This window comes from Chiloscyllium punctatum, chromosome 26 (assembly GCF_047496795.1).
Source record: "Chiloscyllium punctatum isolate Juve2018m chromosome 26, sChiPun1.3, whole genome shotgun sequence".
In the NCBI taxonomy this organism is placed as follows: domain Eukaryota; kingdom Metazoa; phylum Chordata; class Chondrichthyes; order Orectolobiformes; family Hemiscylliidae; genus Chiloscyllium; species Chiloscyllium punctatum.
In genome coordinates, this window is record NC_092764.1 from 2,042,213 (window position 1) to 2,063,391 (window position 21,179).

The 21,179-nt window shown below is 42.7% G+C and overlaps 1 protein-coding gene across 6 annotated transcripts in view; it reads right to left on the bottom strand.

Annotated features, from left to right (window-relative positions):
- The window catches only part of sntb2 (syntrophin, beta 2), a 69,241-nt gene extending 52,236 nt beyond the window's left edge, over positions 1-17,005 (bottom strand). For all 6 annotated transcript variants that reach the window (XR_011964220.1, XR_011964219.1, XM_072595741.1 and 3 more), the window contains exons 1-2: positions 16,464-17,005; positions 2,982-3,186 (exon numbers count right to left, since the gene is read on the bottom strand). Coding sequence is in view for 4 of the 6 variants with exons in the window: in XM_072595741.1 (XP_072451842.1) it covers positions 2,982-3,186; positions 16,464-17,004 (746 nt within the window). In the remaining 2 variants the exon portion in view is untranslated. The remainder of the gene's footprint in view (positions 1-2,981; positions 3,187-16,463) is intronic.
- Between the last annotated feature and the right edge of the window lie 4,174 nt (positions 17,006-21,179).

Here is a 21,179-nt window from a genome sequence, read left to right on the forward strand (position 1 = left end):
AACCCGCATAATTATTTTTATATTCATTCATGGGATGTGGAAGTCGCTGGTTGGGCCAGCATTTATTGTCAGTCTCTAGTTATCACAAGGTGGTGGTGAGCTGCCAACTTAAATGTTGCAGTCCATGTGTTGTAGGTAGACCCAGTTTGCCCTTATGGGGCTTAATTCCAGAATTTTGACCCAGAGACTGTGAAGGAGCAGCAATATATTTCCATGTCAGGATGGTGATTGGGTTGGAAGGAAACTTTCCGATGGTGGTGTTCTCAGGAAGTTGCTGCTCATGCCCTTTTAGATGAAAGTGGTTGCAGGTTTGGAGGGTTCTGTCTAAGATGCTGTAGGGCACCTTGTAGATAGTAGCAGCAGTGTGTACTAAGCATTGGTGGTGGAGAGAGTGCTGCTTATCAATGTTGTGGCAATTAAGCAGACTGCTTTTTCCTGGATGGTGTCAAGCTTCTTGACCGTTGTTAGAGCTGCATTTGTCTCGACAAGTGAGGAGTATTCCATCACACCTGACTTTTGGAGTAAAACATTCGTGAGCCTGTAGCTCAATCCTCTCACTCTGAAGGCCAACATACTATTTCCCTTCTTAGTTGCCTACTGCATCTACATGCATATATTCAGCAACTGGTGCACAAGGATAGGTTTTCTTGCACTTCCCCGAGATGTCAGTGTCCATTAGACCATATGAAATAAGCACAGAAGTAGGCTTTTCAGCTCCTGAGGCCTGCTCCATTATTTAATAAAATCATGGCTCATCAGACAACCCTCACATCGACTTTCCTGCCTTTTCCCCATTAAACACTGAACCCTTTACTGATCAAGAATCTACCTCAGTTTTAAGTATATGCAAGCACTCAGCCACACCAGCTCATAGTGGCATGGAGTTCCAAAGACTTTCAAACTCCAGAAGAAATCCTTCTCATCTCAGTCTTAAATTGACAGCCCTTTATTCTGAGACTATGCCCTTTGGTCCAAGAATCGCCCATGAGGGGAAACGTTCTCTCGTCATTCAGCCTGTCAAGCTCTTTAAGAATCCTATATCTTTCGATGAGATCACCCCATTCTTCTAAGTTCTAATGGGCAGAGTCCCAACCGGTTTAACCTTTACTCATAAAACATTCCCTTCATTATAGGGATCATCCTAGTGAATGTTGTCTGAACTGCTTTCAATGAAATGATATCGCCCGATCAGTAAGGGGGCCAAGAGGAGGTAATGACCTGGTGGTAGTAATCACTGGACTACAAACCCAGAGACACATGTTCTGCGTACCCTGGTTCAAATCATCTCATAGCAGGTCGTGGAATTTGAATTCATTAGAAATCTGGATTTAAGAGTCCCTTGATGATCATAAATCCATTGTTAATTTTTTTTTAAAAATCCACCTGGTTCACTAATATCCTTTAGGAAAGGAAACTGCTGTCCTTACCCGGTCTGGCCTACATGTGACTCCAGACGCACAGCACTGCCCTCTTGGCAATTAATGCTGTTCTAGCCAGCAATGCTCTCAGCCCATGAACAAATTTTAAAAACCTGCTCACAGCATTCTAGATATGTCTCACTAGCACCTTATACACTTGCAATAAGAGTTCCCCATTCTTACATTCCAATCCCCTTGAAATAAGGACCAACATTCTATTAACCTTCCTGAGTGCTAGCTTTTTGTGTTTCATGCACAAGCACCCCAAAGTCCCTTTGTGTTGCAACTTTTCTCTATTTAAATAATTCTGTTCTTTGTTCTCAGTTCTAAAATTAAAAACCTGACATTTTCCCATATTACACTCCATTTGCTAACTTTTTGCCCATTCACATAACCTATTAATATCTCTAAACTACATACCTCTGACAAGTTGCCTTCCCACTTGTTTGTGTGTTGTCTGTAAATATGGCTGCAGTACACTTACTTCCTCCCTCTAACTCATGAATACATATTGGTCTACACAGAGATCATAAATGTCTACAAGATCCTTTTCTCTTCACCCTTTCCCAATCCATCACCTATAACAAAATATAGTGTACTAAACTCAGAGATAAAAGCAATCTCTGATCTGGTATCAACTGCCACTTGGAGAATAAAGATACCATCCTCCTGTGTGTAATCTGTCTTGAAAGGCCTACATCAATTTTTAGGCTATGTGCTCCCTATACCACCCCTATTTCGAGACTCTTTTTCTCTCCATTTACACTGGTTTAAATATTTAAAGGTAACAAAACAATCATCTCAATCTAAGTTTCAGGGAATGCAACTTATGTTGTATGGACTTTCCTTGTAAATTAATCCAGAATCCAAGTATTATTTAGTAAACAAATTCTACTCTCTCCAAGGTCAACATCTCACTCCAGAGGTTTAGTGGCCAGAACTAGTCAGTGACTCCCAGTGTGGTCTTAACAGAGCTTTAAAGCATGACTTCTATCAATTTGTACTCCATTCTCTAGATTTAAATGTCAGTATTCCATTAATTTTCTAAATTATTTCTGTATACCTTCATGATACTTTAATGTTTCATGTACCTGGACCCCAAAAGACCATTTGGGCCACCAATATTTCTACCTTTTAAATGACTTAGTAAACATCCAAAGCGGATGACTTCACACTTGCCGAACTGAAATTCATTTACACAATTGTGATCATTCATTTTATATCTCTTTGCAACTTTATGTTTCTATCTACTGCTTACATTGTTATATTTTCTATCCTTAAAAAGGAAAAATTTTCTTCCATAAAACCATGCTAACCTTATGGAATTGTGTAATGTCTAAATGTGGTATTACAACAAGCTTAATAACAACATTTTCTGGACAATTAATATTATTGCCAACTAACCTGTAGTTCAATTTTCTATTAGTTACAATGTAGCTGCATCAATGATAGAACCAGGGTAGAATACATCATACAAAAAACAGAATGGAATCTAGCTCATACATTTCATCAGCCTAATTGAAACTGACATTTTTGATCACTTATTGTGATTAAGCATTCAACCTGCTCTCTGGATTGGGCATGCTCAGACTCCTTGTGATGTAGCACATCTTCAGCGGAAAAATCTTGCTGTCTTTGGCACTGTGATTTGGAGAACTGGAGCCAGCAGCTCCTAGACATGGAGAATGAGGAGGTAGACTATCCCATGCCAGGTCTGCTATCAATGAGGGCTTTTTCAAGTATGGCATCACTTCCTGGATATAAGTGACTGCAAGAGAAAGGTCACAGATCAAGCACAGGCAATAATTTAAACCATTCCTTTCTCAATTCTGCTGACTAAAACAGTGAGAGCAAGTGAACATTTACAAGGTGCTATTTCTATGGAAGCTAATATAGCAAATACTTATACACAAAATTTTCCTAGTGCAACCAAAATGCTACATTAGACGTTATCAACATTGTTCAATCAGGACGGGATGTAGCAAGAGACAGATATATAACCGCAAAGTCCAATTCTGAATCTTTTCTACTTCTGACAGTACTTCTCCATCACCAGCACTATTTCAACCTTCAATGTTTAAAACTTCACATCTTTGTTTCAGTGTGCTCTGCAGATATCTGAATCCCAGCTACACACCGATAACAATGAAAAACAAAATAAGGCAGCACTGCACCATCAGAAGGACAGCACAATGCTGCATCATTTTGCTGGGCCTTGGAAAGCAACATTGGCAGTAAGAGGTGGAGGAACGGGCTACAAATGTTTGGGGAAGGGTTGCCCACGAATGAAAGGAGGACTGTGTATGAAGTGGGGGGCTGTCACGACATCAGGCGAAATTTAATGCCAAGTGAATGAAGTTACTATGGTCCTGACACACAACCTCAGTTTTGTTCAATCACCAACAAACAAGGTAAAGGTCAAAGAATTGCAATCAGCAGATCAAACAGGATGAAAAGCAAGAGAAGCCACTGACACCTCTGAACCGTGAATCGAGTTGCTACTTGACCAGCCTTTGGGAGCTGCATGGAGCGAAGGTACTTTATACAAAGTTACAGGATTCACAAAAATAAACCAGCAATAACTACACATATAGTGACAGCACAGGAAATATCTGCTCAGTTTGCTTTCAAATTTATCTAGCAAATTAAATACCAGTTAGAACAGAGAGCTCTGTACAGCAATTAATAAGACTAAGACCAAGTGCATTTGAGGAATGTACTTCAACAGGAAGTTATTAATTACAGGCTGAAACAGTCTAACATGCATTTACAAATGTCCTCAATCAGAATACTTTTCTGTTGGATGCAAGAGCTTAGAAGGTGCAGAGGCTAGCTCAGTTTTCAGATATAACTGCGCTAGAAATAAAGTGATAAAGATTAAATTACAACACAAATAATCCACAGCCTGTTCAGAGTCTAAGGGTACAGAATAGGTCTTTTAAGACAGAGAACAAGGAAACATTTCACCCAGAGAGAGGTCCACCTGTGAAATCCTCTGCCATATGAAGTCGTTAAGGCCAATGTTTAAACATTGAAAGTTTAAGTAGTAGTTAGATACAGTCCTCAGAACTAACGGGATTAAATATAGGGACAATGCAGGAACAGGATAGGATATGGAGTTGGATGATCAGCCATGATTTCAGTGAATAGCTGAGTGGACATAAATGGACAAAAGGTACAGTGAGTAAATTTGCAGATGACACCAAAATTGGAGGTGTAGTGGACAGTGAAGAGGGTTACCTCAGATTACAATAGGATCTGGACCAGATAGGCCAATGGGCTGAGAAGTGGCAGATGGAGTTTAATTCAGATAAATATGAGGTGCTGCATTTTGGGAAAGCAAATCTTAGCAGGACTTATACACTTAATGGTAAGGTCCTAGGGAGTGTTGCTGAACAAAGAGACCTTGGAGTGCAGGTTCATAGCTCTTTGAAAGTGGAGACGCAGGTAAATAGGATAGTGAAGGCGGCGTTTGGTATGCTTTCCTTTATTGGTCAGAGTATTGAGTACAGGAGTTGGGAGGGCATGTTGAAGCTGTACAGGACATTGGTTAGGCCACTGTTGGAATATTGCGTGCAATTCTGGTCTCCTTCCTATCGGAAGAATGTTGTGAAACTTGAAAGGGTTCAGAAAAGATTTACAAGGATGTTGCCAGGGTTGGAGGATCTGAGCTACAGGGAGAGGCTGAACAGGCGGGGGCTGTTTTCCCTGGAGCGTCAGATGCTAAAGGGTGACCTTATAGAGGTTTACAAAATTATGAGGGACATGGATAGAATAAATAGACAAAGTCTTTTTCCCTGGGGTCAGGGAGTCCAGAACCAGAGGGCATAGGTTTAGGGTGAGAAGGGAAAGATATAAAAGAGATCTAAGGGGCAACATTTTTACGCAGAGGGTGGACATGTATGGAATGAGCTTCCAGAGGATGTGGTGGAGGCTGGTACAATTGCAACATTTAAGAGGCATTTGGATGGGTACATGAATAGGAAGGGTTGGAGGGATATGAGCTGGGTGCTGGCAGGTGGGACTAGATTGGGCTGGGATATCTGGTCGGCATGGATGGGTTGGACCGAAGGGTCCATTTCCATGCTGTACATCTCTATGACTTCATAAATGGGGCTTTTCTTATTCCTATTTTTAATGTTTCTATTAAGCTTAACTACACAAAATCAGCATTGATCCTTGCTTGAGCACGTTGTTTCAATCATTTATCCCGCTTCCATATCCTCTCCCAATCCAATATTTAACCTATTTCCATGTTGACATTTTCTGTCTCAATACTGTTGTCTGAAAATAGTAATATGCCTGACAAATGAAAAATCTGGAGGACTGCATAAGATCATGAGAAATAACAGCAATCCCCACTCAAAAAGACCATGGCCGAATTGCTCTCTGCTTCATTTGTACACTCCCATTTATTTTTCACAACCCTCAAAAATATAACTCAGCTTTGATAAATTCAGATTTCAGAATCATTATGGTTCAGAGGAAGTTATTAAGCTCTTCATGTTTTCACCATCTCTACAAATGAACTTGACTAAAGGGTATTTTGCTGCATTTCCCATGTAATGTTCTATTTAAATAATGATCTCATGGCCTTGAACAAATGTGTATCCACCAGTCAGTGCTATTTCTTCTAAATATCAGATTTACTTTTTTTTGCAAATCACTTGACAACTGTGCCCTTTCAACCTGTCTAGAACACAGTAGTACAGCACAGGAACAGGTCTTTTGTAACAAAGTATCTGTTTCAACCACGATGCTATTCTCAACTAATTAGATCTGTCTATACATGGCCCATATCCCTTTATTTCCTGCCGGTTCACATGTCTGTCAAAATGCCTCTTAAACTTTGCTATCATTAGATTAGATCCCCTACAGTACGGAAACAGGCCCTTCGGCCCAACAAGTCCAACCCAACCCTCCGAAGAGCAACCCACCCAAACCCATTCCCCTACCTTGTGTTTACCTATGACTAATGCACCTAACACTATGGGCAATTTAACATGACCGATTCACCTGACCTGCACATCTTTGGACTGTGGGAGGAAACCCAGGCAGACATTGGGAGAACATGCAAACTCCACACAGACAGTCGCCCAAGGCTGGAATCAAACCCGGGTCCCTGGCGCTGTGAGGTAGCAGTGCTAACCACTGAGCCATATCTGCATCTAACACCTCCCCTGGAAGCACATTGCAGGTACCTACTAAAACACTTTTGTCCTTCTCACCATAAACGTATGCCCCATAGTATTTGACATTTTCATCCCAGCTCACTGACTATCCACCCTACTCTGCATCTCAATTTTTGTATACTTCTTTCAGATCCAGCTTTTGAATGAAGCTCTCTCAACCCTTCCTAGTCAAATGATGTAATTGTATCAGACTGATCCACTTCCTCTGGCAGCTCATTCCGTACAAAGACCACCCTCTGTACAAAAATGTTGCCTATTAGGTCCCTTTTTAAAATTATATCCCCTCTCACCTTTACACCTATGGCCCCTAGTTTTGGACTCTCCTACCCCAGGAAACAGACTTTGAGCATTCACTCTATCCATGCCCCTCATGATTTTATAAATTTCTATACGGTCACTCCTCAACCTTTGACAGTCCAGGGAAAATAGCCCCAACCTATTCAGCCTCTCCCTATGGCTCAAGCCCCCAACCCTAGAAACATCCTTGTAAATTCTTTCTGAACCCTTCCAAGTTTGAAGATAGGTTGTGCCTGCTGAAGCTTAGGAAAATGAGAGATTATATAAAATTCTGAGGGATGTATGCCAAGAAGATGATATTTCTTATAGGGAAATCTTTAACTAGGAACCCCCAACCCCACTCCGTCAAAATCCCCACCCCTTGCCCCTGCCCACTCTCTAGGGCAGCCAGACTGGACACCAACAACAAAACCGCTGCTGACTTTTGGGGAGCAAGTCTCCAAATAGAGTGAGCGCATACCCACAAACAAAAACACAACTTTTTACTGCAACCTTTTGACAGATTCCACCTTTGCCCTGTACTGTTGGAGATTAACTGGGAAAGGGTGGGGGGGGGTGTGGTTAGGATACACACCTGGGTAGAACTCCAGGGAAAGTGTGTGGGGAGAGAGAGAGGGCGGGAAGTCAGTCACTTGGAGATGGTGCCTGGGCTCCCATCAATCCAGGACTGTTCTCAGCAGTGTTTCAGTAAGACAAGATCACTTTTAATCACTGTAAACAAAAGACGCGATCAGTGTTGGAAACACTTTGACATAATGTTTCAAGATCTCCTTCGGATAATCCGATGTTTGAATAATAGAGATTCCTCTTTAATCTGTCTGTTCTTGTATTGTGTCTCAGCTAAAAAAAGGCAAGTATCACCATGCCTTCTTAACCATCTTTTTTACCTACCCCACTACCTTCAGGGATCTGTGAAATGCACAAAGTCTCTGAACTTCACTATGTCCCACAGTCTTACCATTCAGTTTAATCTCTAGTCTTGCATCCTCCCCATGTTTCCCCTGGGTGCTCCTGTTTCCTCCTGCAATCCAAAGATGTGCAGGTTAGGTGAATTGGCCATGCTAAATTGCCCATAATTAGGGGTAAATATAGGGTAGGGGAATGGGTCTGGGTGGGTTACTCTTCGGAGGGTCGGTGTGGACTTGTTGGGCTGAAGGGCCTGCTTCCATACTGTAGGGAATCTAATCTAGTTTCCATGTCACCCATAAACTTATGTCTAAATCATTAACATACACCAGAAACAGCTAGGTCTACAGCACCAAGCCCTGAGCAATCAACTAGAAACAGACTTCTAGTCACAGAAATATCCCTTTCCCAATATAGTCAGCTTCCAGCCTGCCAGCCAATTTTAGATCCAACATACCATTTGTTTCAGATCTCATGATGTCTTCCCTGACCACCTGCCATTAACTTATCATAAGATCATGCAGACATACCAAATGATTACACTCAACACCACTCCAGGCTACCTCTTCAAAAAATTAAAATCAAATTAGTCAAACACAAGCTTTTGCTAATAAATCCATGTCACCAATCCCCGAGTAACCTGTTTCTTGCGAAGTGCAGATATATTTTGTGCCTCAATTCTTTCTAATTGCTTCCCCAGCACTGGGATTAGACTGGCCAAATTGTAATTTCCTTGCCTAATTTTTCCTTTTTTTGAAGGATGGAACTACGGTTCTGTTCCTCCCTCAAAGCAAAAACACTCAAGAGACACAGTGTGATTTTACCTCCATTTTTATTCCAGGTCCTGGAGGGTGGGAGAACAATTGCCCATGTGCACAGGGCAATGAGCTCATGGTATTCTCGGAAATACCAGTTTCTCAATTAACTATATAGTCATTTTACAGGGAGGAGCATCGAGATAAGGCAACACACATTAATTGGGTGACTGTTACAATCAACGAGTATCAATAGTAAAGATTAAGCTATCTACTGTTACACAATGAATAATTGACTTCACATAATGAATGCTTTTCACCTTGTTAAACTGACCTCACAAACTGAATGCTACCTCATCTTGTTAAATGCCTCAACATAATGAATGCTTTTCCACCTTGTTAACAATTGGGTGCTGAAGGTAATGGGTTAAATACAAGTTCTTATCTGATTTGAGTTGTGCTCAGCTGAACCTCTTGTTTCACAAAACTCAGAACGTAATGCTTTCCCTAACTGTTTATACCTAATACACATTCTCATTCCCACCTTTTATCATTTCATGAAAACCAATGGCATTACCAGCTTTCATAAGACTCTGACAGCCAATATTTAAGCAAGTTATCGACACAGCATACAATGATTATAACAAAAATTACTAGTCTGTTACAGTAAATAGAATTTGAAGAATTCTCCCATGTGGAAAAAAATTCCACCAGCAAAGTTCTTAAATCCACAGTCCTTAGCAACCACTCCATCCCCTCCAAGTCAAGTGAAAACAAGCCAGTTCTCCAAAATCTCCTTTAGTAAAGTCCAACCTGAAAACAAAATCCAGTCAGTCCTTGTGCATCACTCCACGGAGAAATCTGATTTCTTGGATAAGGGCAGTTAAATCCTTCACAAAACTGACGAGACTTCCATCCTTGCAAAGATGCTTCAGGTGCAGGATACCAGTGCATCTGAGCATGCAGTGCAGCAGCTGCAACTGCAGGCAAGGAGAATGCAGCATTCCTTGCTGCCTCTGCTTCGACTCTGCTGTTAAATGTAACAAAGCCAATTGGCTGTTGTGATGTTAACTTGATCAGTGAACCTTCATATCCTTTAAATGATTGAAAGACAAGGCAAAGTTCACGTGGTTTAATATCCGTAGGAAGGCCACTGACAAAAAGTGTACCGACCTCCTCTTCATTGTTGTTAGCTTCTTCACTTTTCATGCTTATGACTGAGGAGCTGATTGAATCGGTTAGATCAGGTTGTGGAGGGGTGGGCAGTGGTCCAAAGGTGTGCTTTACCTGTGAATGGAGAAACTCGACAGGCTATGTTAGCTGCTGAAAGTATCTTTGCATTTCCTCTCTCATTCCCTCCTTGCGAGGGTAGTTATAAGCAGGAAGACAGTCACACATGTAACTACATTAAATTGTAGTTCTTGGATTATTTGAAGTCTGTTACTCTGTTCACTATATATGACATTATCAAATTTTATGCAATCCATTAACTTCTAAATTGCACTGCCGAAACAATTCAGTCAATTATAAACAACAGTCAATGGTCCTAAAATCAAACCCTTCTGTGCCTCATTCAGGTTATTCAAAAATTATTTTCCTTTAATAAATTGATATTTGGCTAATGCGAAAGCAGTCAGGAAAGGTATTTCAAATGTCTGGTACAGCAAGAAAACAACAAAATGTTTCCTGTGCTTTAGCAATTAAAAAGGCAGTTCCAGTTCAGATTTAAATCTTAAATATTTGTGGGAAACAAATGCTGAATGTTTTAAAATATGTTCTCCAAATGAAACTTCCCAAATAAAAACTGCCAAAATTACAGTGGCAATTTTGGTAGAGATCAACATTCTTGAAGAGGAGGCAATGAAGTCTTAACAATAATTAACAGAACTGAAACAGCTCAGCCTCAAGTTCTAATATTCTCTAGAAAATCTTAGCAAAACATCAAACAAACAAAAAAGCACTCTTCTTTTTGTGAACACTTTGTATTAAAAACACAGCAAAGTTATTTTAATCCAATACTCTCATCTGGCTAAAGCCATGACTTCTGACCCAACTGTTTTTTTTAAAAACACACATTGTTAAATTTCAAACAAATCAGGGGCTCAAGGCACTCAATTTGTTTTAAAGTTACATGTTTGATAATTTTAAAAAAGGACATAATGTTGTATAATTTCAATTTAAAAACAAAATCTGCCTCATTACATAGCCCACAAAATACACTGAATGGAGATCCCAATTCAAACAAGGAAAAACACTTACTTAAAAGGATTTTCCCGAATCAGGATCTTAACAAACCAAAATTTTTAAACATCAAACATTCTCAGCACAGCACAATTTACAATGAAACTTTCCTTTTTTAAACCAAGTATTAGCACAACTTAATTTCAGCGTTTTCTCTTTTTTTTGCATCCTCTCATTGAAATTACACTTCTAAATAGAGAAAGCCCTTGTTGTGGACCACATGAAGCCACAATCCAAACCATACACCTCCTCCAGAACAAAGCCTCTGAGCCTCAAATTTCACCATTAGGGAACTTTGACCCTTTCTTACTTTACTCTTCACTGGTGCTTGAATCCCACTTAAACAGAAAACCCGATTCCCACTTAAAAAGCGAGATCGAAGCTCACTTACACACAGAAAGCTCGAACCTCAGCACAGTAAGAGTACTTGAACCGCAAATCAACCCACTAAGTAGATTCAAACCCCAGTACCACACAGAAGCCTCGAACTTCAATCACACCCCCTTCACCACAATGCAACACAGAGGACTCTAACCTCAACCAAACCCACCCCAGGGGGCTTGAACTCCAGTACCGCGCAGAGGACTTGAATCCCAATTAACCCCCTTCCCCGCAATGCAACATAGATGACTTGAACCTCAGTTTCGCAAGTGTGCTGGCAGACAGTCACTCAATTGAACTAATTACCCTTCCATAGAATAGAGAGCAATTGAACAGGGGGATCGTCTCTAGCACACAGGAATACCAACAGGGACCAATGTTTAAAATCTTACCTTGTGGGCCCGTCCGTCACGTGACACCGATGTTCCAGGCGGCCGCTGACACCATCCGATCGTAACTATCCGTTTGGATCCCACTGACTATGCCAATATTGTTGTCCCATTTCCCCCCTCTCAGTCAAAGCAAAATGCTCAGAGACACAGTATAGTTTTACTTCTCATCTTTATTCGGGCCCCTGGAGGGAGAGAGAATGATTGCTCATGTGCACAGGGACATGAGTTCATGGTCCTCTCTGGAACAGCAGTTTCTCAATGAACTATACAGTCATTTTACAGGGAGGAGCATCAGATAACGCAACATACGTATTAATGGCAATGGTCACCCAAATAATAAGTATCAATGAATAAGTGACTTCAAATAATGAATACTTTTCACCTGGTTAAACTGATGTCACGCAATGAATCTTGTTAAATGGCTCTACATAATGAATGCTTTTCCACCTTGTTAACCTATTACGCTTGCATCCAGCACCCAATTGTTAACTACAATCTCTTATCTGATCTGAGCGGTGCTCAGCTGAACCTCTTGTTTCACAAAACTCAGTTTAACACTCTCCCTGTTTGCTTATACCTAATACACATTCTCATTCTCTTCACAGTCACAAATTTGACCTGTACTTTTGGTATTTCCTCACTGACTGCCTCCCACTGCTCTGACAGTTTTATCTGCAAGTTGCAACTCCCACCCGACCTTTGCCAAATTGATATTATAGAATCATACAGTAGAGAACAGGCCCTTTGACCCATCAAGCCTGCACTGATAAAAAGCTACTCTAAACCTACACCAGCTCCACTTTGCAGCACTTAGCCCATTGTTGGTCTGATCAGCAAGTTTGCAGATGACACAAAGATTGGTGGAGTGGCAGAAAGCATAAAGGAATGTCAGAGAACACAGGACGATATACATAGACTGGAGAGTTGGGCTTTCAATCCAGACAAATGTGAGGTGATGCATTTAGGCAAGTCTAATTCTAGAGCAAATTATACAATGAATAGAAGAGCCTTGGGGAAAGCTGATGGGCAGAAAGATCTGGGAGTGCAGGTGCATTGTACCCTGAAGGTTGCTGCACAGGTGGATAGAGGAGTGGTCAAGGAGGCATATAGTATGTTTGCCTTCATCAGACATGGTATTGAGTATAAGAGCTGGCAAGTCATGTTAACATTGTACAAGACATTGGTTCAGCCGCATTTAGAATACTGTGTACAGTTCTGGTCGCCACATTACCAAAAGGATGTGGACACTTTGGACAGGGTGCAGAGAAGGGTTACGAGGATGTTGCCTGGTATGGAAGGTGATAGCTATGAAGAGGTCGAGTAGGATAGGTTTATTTCCATTAGTAAAAAAGAGATTGAGGGGGGACCAAATTGAGGTTTACAAAATCATGAAGGGTATAGACAGGGTGGATAGAGACAAGCTTTTTCCCAGGGTGAAGGATTCCATAACGAGAGGTCACGCTTTCAAAGTGAGAGGTGGAAAGTTTAAGGGGGATACACATGGCAAGTACTTCACACAGAGGGGGGTGGACGTTTGGAACGCGTTGCCAGCAGAGGTGGTAGAGGCAGGCATGGTAGATTCATTTAAGATGCATCTGGACAGATACATGAGTAGGTGGGGAGCAGAGGGATATGGAAGCTTCGGAATTGACCGACAGGTTTAGACAGTACATTTGGATCAGCTCAGGCTTGGAGGGCCGAAGGGCCTGTTCCTGAGCTGTAAATTTTCTTTGTTCTATTATCTTGGTAAAATTAAAATTTCCTCAAGTTGAATTTGAAAACAACAGAAATGCAAAATTAAGAGTCCAATGATGAATCTAAAACTAAGGGTTACTGTTTAAAACTGTCACCCAATTAAAATAGAAATCAGACAAATTTCTTTGCTGATAGAACTTTGAGTCTTTGGCCTCTCATCCTGAAAAGATGGAGGAAGTAGAGTTCAAAGTTTGTGAGAAGATTTGTAGCTCGGGTGCTCGTTGTTGTGATTCTGTTCGCTGAGCTGGGAATTTGTGTTGCAGACGTTTCGTCCCCTGTCTAGGTGACATCCTCAGTGCTTGGGAGCCTTGGAAGTAGAGTCCTTGAAAACATTTAAGGCTGAGATTGATAGATTCCTGTTCAATGGGTTAATAGGTTACCTGGGGCAGGAGAAAATGTAGATTGAAGATTACCATCAAATCAGCTGTGATGTTATTGAATGGAAGAGCAGACTCATGAAGTTGAATAGCCTAATCCTGCTCCTAATTTGAACATAAAGAATTATATTGGTAGATTTAGATATAAAAAAAGACAAGCAGCGGCTCAAGTGGAGTTTAAACTTTAGCACCTCCTGGTTGATTGCTGTATATTATTTTATGCAATACATTTTTTTCTTAGAGTGTAGGTTTGCTCGCTGAACTGTAGGTTTGATATCCAGACGTTTCATTACCTGGCTAGGTAACATCATCAGTGGCGACCTCCAAGTGAAGCGAAGTTGTCGTCTCCTGTTTTCTATTTATATCTTTCTCCTGGATGGGATTCCTGGGGTTTGTGGTGATGTCATTTCCTGTTCATTTTCTGAGGGGTTGAGAGATGGTATCTAGATCTATGTGTTTGTTTATGGCGTTATGGTTGGAGTGCCAGGCCTCTAGGAATTGTCTGGCATGTCTTTGCTTAGCCTGTCCCAGGATAGATGTGTTGTCCTAGTAGAAATGGTGTTTTTTTTCATCCGTGTGTAGGGCTACGAGGGAGAGAGAGTCGTGTCTTTTTGTGGCTAGCTGGTGTTTGTGTATCGTGGTGGCTAACTTTCTTCCTGTATGCCCTATGTAGTGTTTGTGGCAGTCCTTGCATGGAATTTTGTAGATGACGTTGGTTTTGTCCACGGGTTGTACTGGGTCTTTTAAAATTGTTAGTTTTTGTTTGAGAGTGTTGGTGGGTTTGTGTGCTACTAGGATTCTGAGGGGTCTTAGTAGTCTGGCTGTCATTTCTGAAACTTCTTTGATGCATGGTAAGGTGGTTAGGGTTTCTGGCTGTGTTTGATCTGCTTGTCGTGGTTTGTTCTTGAGGAATCTGCGCACTGTATTTTTAGTATCCGTTCTTCTTGAATACATTGTATAGGTGGTTCTCCTCTGTTTTTCAAAGTTCATCTGTGCTGCAGTGTGTGGTGGCTCGTTGGAATGGTGTTGATGCAGCTTCGTTTGTGTGTGTTGGGATGGTTGCTGGTGTAGTTGAGTATTTGGTCAGTGTTTGTCAGTTTTCTGTATACGCAGGTTTGTAGTTCTCCCTTGTCTTTTCTTTCTACTGTGACGTACAGAAATGAGAGTTTGTTGTCAGTTTCTTCCTCCTTGGTGAACTTTATGCCTGTGAGGGTGTTGTTGATGATGTTAAATGTCTCTTCTATCTTGTTTCGTTTTGTGATGACAAAGGGGTCATCTACGTAGCGGACCCAGATTTTTGGTTTGATGGTTGGTAGGGCTGATTGTTCTAGTCTTTGCATTACCGCTTCTGCTATGAATCCTGATAGCGGAGATCCCATGGGTGTGCCTTTGGTTTGTTTGTAGACTATGTTGTTGAAAGTGAAGTGGGTGGTGAGGCACAGGTCCACTAGCTTCATGATGTTTTCGTTGGTAATGTGATTGATGGTGGTTGGTGTGTGTGTGTTGGTCTGTTCTAAAAGTGTGGCGAGTGTTTCCTTTACTAGGTCGATGTTGATGGAGGTGAACAGTGCTGTTACGTCGAATGAGATCATTGCTTCATCTTCCTCTATTTTGGTGTTTTTGATGATTTTTAGGAATTCCTGGGTGGCGTGGATGGAGTGCTGTGACTCTTCTACTAGGTCTTGTATGTAGTTCTTTGGCCAGTCTGTAAGTTGGTGTTCCGGGTAGTGAGACTATGGATTTTTGGCAGTCCGTAGAATCGTGGGGTGTTGGTCCCGTCAGGTTTCATTTTCTGGAATTCCGTCTTGTTTAATTGTCCAGAATTGTGTAATTTTCTTAAGAGATATGTAATTTTGTTTCCTAGTTGTGGGGTCGGGTCTAGCGCCATCTTTTGGTAGGTGTTGGTGCCTGCGAGGAGTGCATTGGCTTTCTCTATGTAGTCCCTTCTGTTCAGGAAAAAAACACCATTTCGACTGGGACAACACATCTATCCTGGGACAGGCTAAGCAAAGACATGCCAGACAATTCCTAGAGGCCTGGCACTCCAACTACAACGCCATAAACAAACACATAGATCTAGATACTATCTACCAACCCCTCAAAAAACGAACAGGAAATGACATCACCACAAACCCCAGAAACCCCATCCAGTACAAACATATAAATACAAAGCAGGAGACACAGCTTCACTTCACTTGGAGGTGGCCACTGATGATGTTACCTAGCCAGCTAATGAAACGTCTGGATATCAAACCTACAGCTCAGCGAGCAAACCTACATCCTAAACCTCAACCCGAGCTACAAACCTTGCACATTTTTCCCTGTTGGATCCTTAGGTTATTCTAATCACTTCTTGGTTTAGTTTGGATTATGCTCAATATGAACTGGTTGGACCAATGGATCTATTTCCAAGCTCTATGACTTTACTTGTCCTTCAGATAGATACACAATGCTCACAAATTCTACATGTAAAGCTAAACTCGAGAACAACCTAGCTCACATCAGCATTTGCACAATGTAAACCAGCCCAGAAACCAGTTCAGAAACGTGTCAATACTTCATCCCTCTATACTCAGATAGTGACAACACATCGCCTTCAAATTAAGATTTGAATAATTAAATTATCCTTTTACTTCTTGTGGAAGAGGACTCTGCAGACCACTCTCTTCCCGGGGACACACTCCCTTCTCACCCCATCCACAACGATCCGGACCCTCACCCTCAGCCCCCACCCCAATCCCTCACTTACCCTCCAGGGTCACCTCCCTTCCAGCCTTCTTCAGGGCCTGTACGGCCTGGTCGTGTGTCGCCGCCCGGAGGTCAGTTCCGTTCACCGTCAGGATGGCATCTCCCACGAATAAGGCGCCGGTGCGCTCAGCCGCTAGGCCCCGGAAAATCTTGGAGATGAGGATGGGCATTCGGTTTTCGCGGCCGCCCTTGATGCTGATACCAAGGCCACCGGCTTCCTGCTTCACCACCCTCACGGTACGGACCTGCTCGGTCAGCCCCGGGCTCGGTTTCGGGCTGCCGATCTCTGGAGGTACTAGATCCGCGGCACCTCGGCCCGAACTCCCGGATCCAGGCCCCGCCGGGCTCATGTGGACTGGACCCGGGCTGGAGCTCCGTGGCCGCGGGGAACCGTTGGACAGACCGTCCCAGTCCCCATTCTCCGAGTCCTCGCTGGTCAGCTTCAAGCCATCAGCTTGCAGCTCGGCCACGACCCGGAGCCACCCGCGGTCCCGGACGAAAAGCTCGAGCGGCCCAGACCGAACCGACAGTCCCGCCGCCATCGCCTCCAGCCCACTAGCCAATAGGAGCAGGGCACCGGGCGGCCAATGGGAGAAGTGCATTGGCCAGCCAATGGGAATAGTGCAATGTAGACAATGGTAAAAACCGGACAAGACCCAGTTATAGTTCAACAAGTTTATTTGGCAGTACAGTACCAATACAGTACATGCTTTCAGAGCACTGCTCCTTCGTCAGCTACCTGCTGTTGCGTGATATTTAACTTTGTTAATCCAGTCCAATACCCACACTTCCACATCACAGCCAAAGGGAAACAAACCAAAGAACTGTGGTTGCTGGAAATCAGAAATTACAAGACACACTTGGCAGGTCTGATAACACAGAGTCATAGAGATGTGCAACACGGAAACAGACCCAAGTCGTCCATGATAACCAAATATCCTAAATTAATCTCGACCCATTTGAGACCATAAAACATGAGAGCAGAGATTAGGCCATTCAGCCAATCAAGTGGGCGAAGCGGTGACACAGTGGTTAGCACTGTTGCCTCACAGCGTTAGAGACCTGGGTTCAATCCCCACCTCAGGCGACTCTCTGTATGGAGTTTGTATATTCTCCGTGTCTGCGTGGGTTTCCTCTAGGTGCTCCGGTTTCCTCCCATAATCCAAAAATGTGAGGTTAGGTGAATTGGCCAATTATCCCCAGTGTTTGGTGAAGAGGTAAATGTAGGGGAATGGATCTGGGTGGGATGTAGGTCGGTGTGGACTTGTTGGGCCGAAGGGCCTGTTTCCACGCTGTAAGTAATCTAAAAAAAGTCTGCTCCACCATTCAATCATGGCTGATAAGTTTCTCAACCCTATTTTCCCACTTTCTTTCCAAAACCAATGATCCCCTTTACAGTCAAGAACCTATCTCCGTCTTAAATATACTCAATAACCTGGCCTCCACAGCCTTTTGTGCTAGTGAATTTCACAGATTCACCTCTCTCTGGCTGAAGAAGTTTCTCCTTATCTCTGTTCTAAAAGGTCTTCCCTTTACTCTAAGGCTGCCCTTCAGATATTAGTATCTTCAACCAATGGAAACATCTTTCCAACATCCACTCGTCCACTCCGTTCAGTATTCTGTAAGTTTCAGTTAGATCCCCCCTCAACCTTCTAAACTCCATGGAGTAGAGACCAGAGTCCTCAAATATTCCTCATATGTTAAGCTGTTCATTTCTGTGACGTGCCTCCAGGGTCAGTACATCCTTCCTGAGATATGGGGCCCAAAACTACAGACAATACTCTACATGTGGCCTGACTAGAGGCTTATAGATCCTCAGAAGGACATGCCTGCTTTTATATTCAAGGCTTCTTCAAATGCTACAGGAAGGATAGAAAGGGAGGCAAAAGAGGAGGGGGAGCAGCATTTTTGATAAGGGATAACATTGCAGCTGTGCTCAGGGAGGATATTCCCAGAAATACATCCAGGGAAGTTGTTTGGGTGGAACTGAGAAATAAGAAAGGGATGATCACCTTACTGGGATTGTATTCTAGACCCCCCCAATAGTCAGAGAGAAACTGAGAAACAAACTTGTAAGGAGATCTCAGCTATCTTGTAAGAATAATAGGGTGGTTATGGTAGGGGGTTTTAATTTCCCAAACATCGACTGGGACTGCCATAGTGTTAAAGGTTTAGATGGAGAGGAATTTCTTAAGTGTGTACAAGACAATTTTCTGATTCAGTACGTGGATGTACCTACTAGAAGGTGCAAAACTTGACCTACTCTTGGGAAATAAGGCAGGGCAGGTGACTGACTTGTAAGTGGGGGAGCACTTTGGGGTCAGTGACCATAATTCTATTGGTTTTAAAATAGTGATGGAAAAGGATAGACCAGATCTAAAAGTTGAAGTTCTAAATTGGAGAAAGGCCATTTACGGTATTAGGCAAGAACTTTCGAAAGCTGATTGGAGGCAGATGTTCGCAGGTAAAGGGACAGCTGGAAAATAGGAAGTCTTCAGAAATGAGATAACGAGAATCCAGAGAGAAAGTATATTCGTGTCAGGGTGAAAGGGAAGGCTGGTAGGTGTAGGGAATGCTGGATGACTAAAGAAAGAGGGTTTGGTTAAGAAAAAGAAGGAAGCATGTGTCAGGTACAGACAACATAGATCGAGTCAATCCTTAGAAGAGTATAAAGGAAGTAGGAGTATCCTTAAGAGGGAAATCAGGAGAGCAAAACGGGGACATGAGATAGCTTTGGCAAATAGAATTCAGGAGAATCCAAAGGGCTTTTACAAATATATTAAGGACAAAAGGGTAACTAGGGAGAGTATAGGGCCCCTCAAAGATCAGCAAGGCGGCCTTTGTGTGGAGCCACAGAAAATGGGGGGGGGGGGGGGGGGGGGGGGATACTAAATGAATATTTTGCATCAGTATTTACTGTGGAAAAGGATATGGAAGATATAGACTGTAGGGAAATAGATGGTGACATCTTGCAAAATGTCCAGATTACAGAGGAGGAAGTGTTGGATGTCTTGAAACGGGTAAAGGTGGATAAATCCCCACGACCTGATCAGGTGTACCTGAGAACTCTGTGGGAAGCTAGAGAAGTGATTGCTGGGCCTCTTGTTGAGATATTTGTATCATTGATCGTCACAGGTGAGGTGTTGGAAGACTGGAGGTTGGCAAACGTGGTGCCACTGTTTAAGAAGGGTGGTAAGGACAAGCCAGGGAACGATAGACCAGTGAGCCTGACCTCGGTGGTGGGCAAGTTGTTGGACGGGATCCTGAGGGACAGGATATACATGTATTTGGAAAGGCAAGGACTGATTAGGGATAGTCAACCTGGCTTTGTGCGTGGGAAATCATGTCTCATGAACTTGAGCTTTTTGATGAAGTAACAAAGAAGATTGATGAGGGCAGAGCAGTAGATGTGATCTATATGGACTTCAGTAAGGCGTTCGACAAGGTTCCCTTTGGGAGACTGATTAGCAAGGTAAGATCTCATGGAATACAGGAGAACTAGCCACTTGGACACAGAACTGGCTCAAAGGTAGAAGACAGAGGGTGGTGGTGGAGGGTTGTTTTTCAGACTGGAGGCTTGTAACCAGTGGAGTGCCACAAGGATGCTACATAAATGATTTGGATGTGAGCATAAGAGGTACAGTTAGTAAGTTTGCAGATGACACCAAAATTGGAGATGTTGTGGACAGCGAAGAGGGTTACATCAGATTACAACAGGATCTGGACCAGATGGGCCAATAGGCTGAGAAGTGGCAAATGGAGTTTAATTCAGATAAATACGAGGTGCTACATTTTGGGAAAGCAAATCTTAGCAGGACTTATACACTTAATGGTAAGGTGCTAGGGAGTGTTACTGAACAAAGAGACCTTGGAGTGCCGGTTCATAGCTCCTTGAAAGTGGAGTCACAGGTAGATAGGATAGTGAAGAAGGCGTTTGGTATGCTTTTCTTTATTGGTCAGAGTATTGAGTATAGGAGTTGGGAGGTCATGTTGTGGCTGTACAGGACATTGGTTAGGCCACTGTTGGAATATTGCGTGCAATTCTGGTCTCCTTCCTATCAGAAAGATGTTGTGAAACTTAGAACATAGAACATGGAAAAATACAGCGCAGTACAGGACCTTTGGCCCTCGATGTTGCGCCGATCCAAGCCCACCTAACCAACACTAGCCCACTATCCTCCATATGCCTATCCAATGCCCGTTTAAATGCCCATAAAGAGGGAGAGTCCACCACTGCTACTGGCAGGGCATTCCATGAACTCACGACTCGCTGAGTAAAGAATCTACCCCTAACATCTGTCCTATACCTACCACCCCTTAATTTAAAGCTATGCCCCCTCGTAATAGCTGACTCCATACGTGGAAAAAGGTTCTCATGGCCAACCCTATCTAAACCCCTGAAAGGATTCAGAAAAGATTTACAAGGATGTTGCCAGGGTTGGAGGATCTGAGCTACAGGGAGAGGCTGAACAGGTTGGGGCTGTTTTCCCTGGAGCGTCAGAGGCTGAGGGGTGACCTTATAGAGGTTTACAAAATTATGAGGGGCATAGATTGGATAAACAGACAAAGTCTTTTCCTTGGGGTCAGGGAGTCTAGAACTAGAGGGCATAGGTTTAGGGTGAGAGGGGAAAGATATAAAAGAGATCTAAGGGGCAACTTTTTCACGCAGAGGGTGGTATGTGTATGGAATGAGCTTTTAGAGGATGTGGTGGAGGCT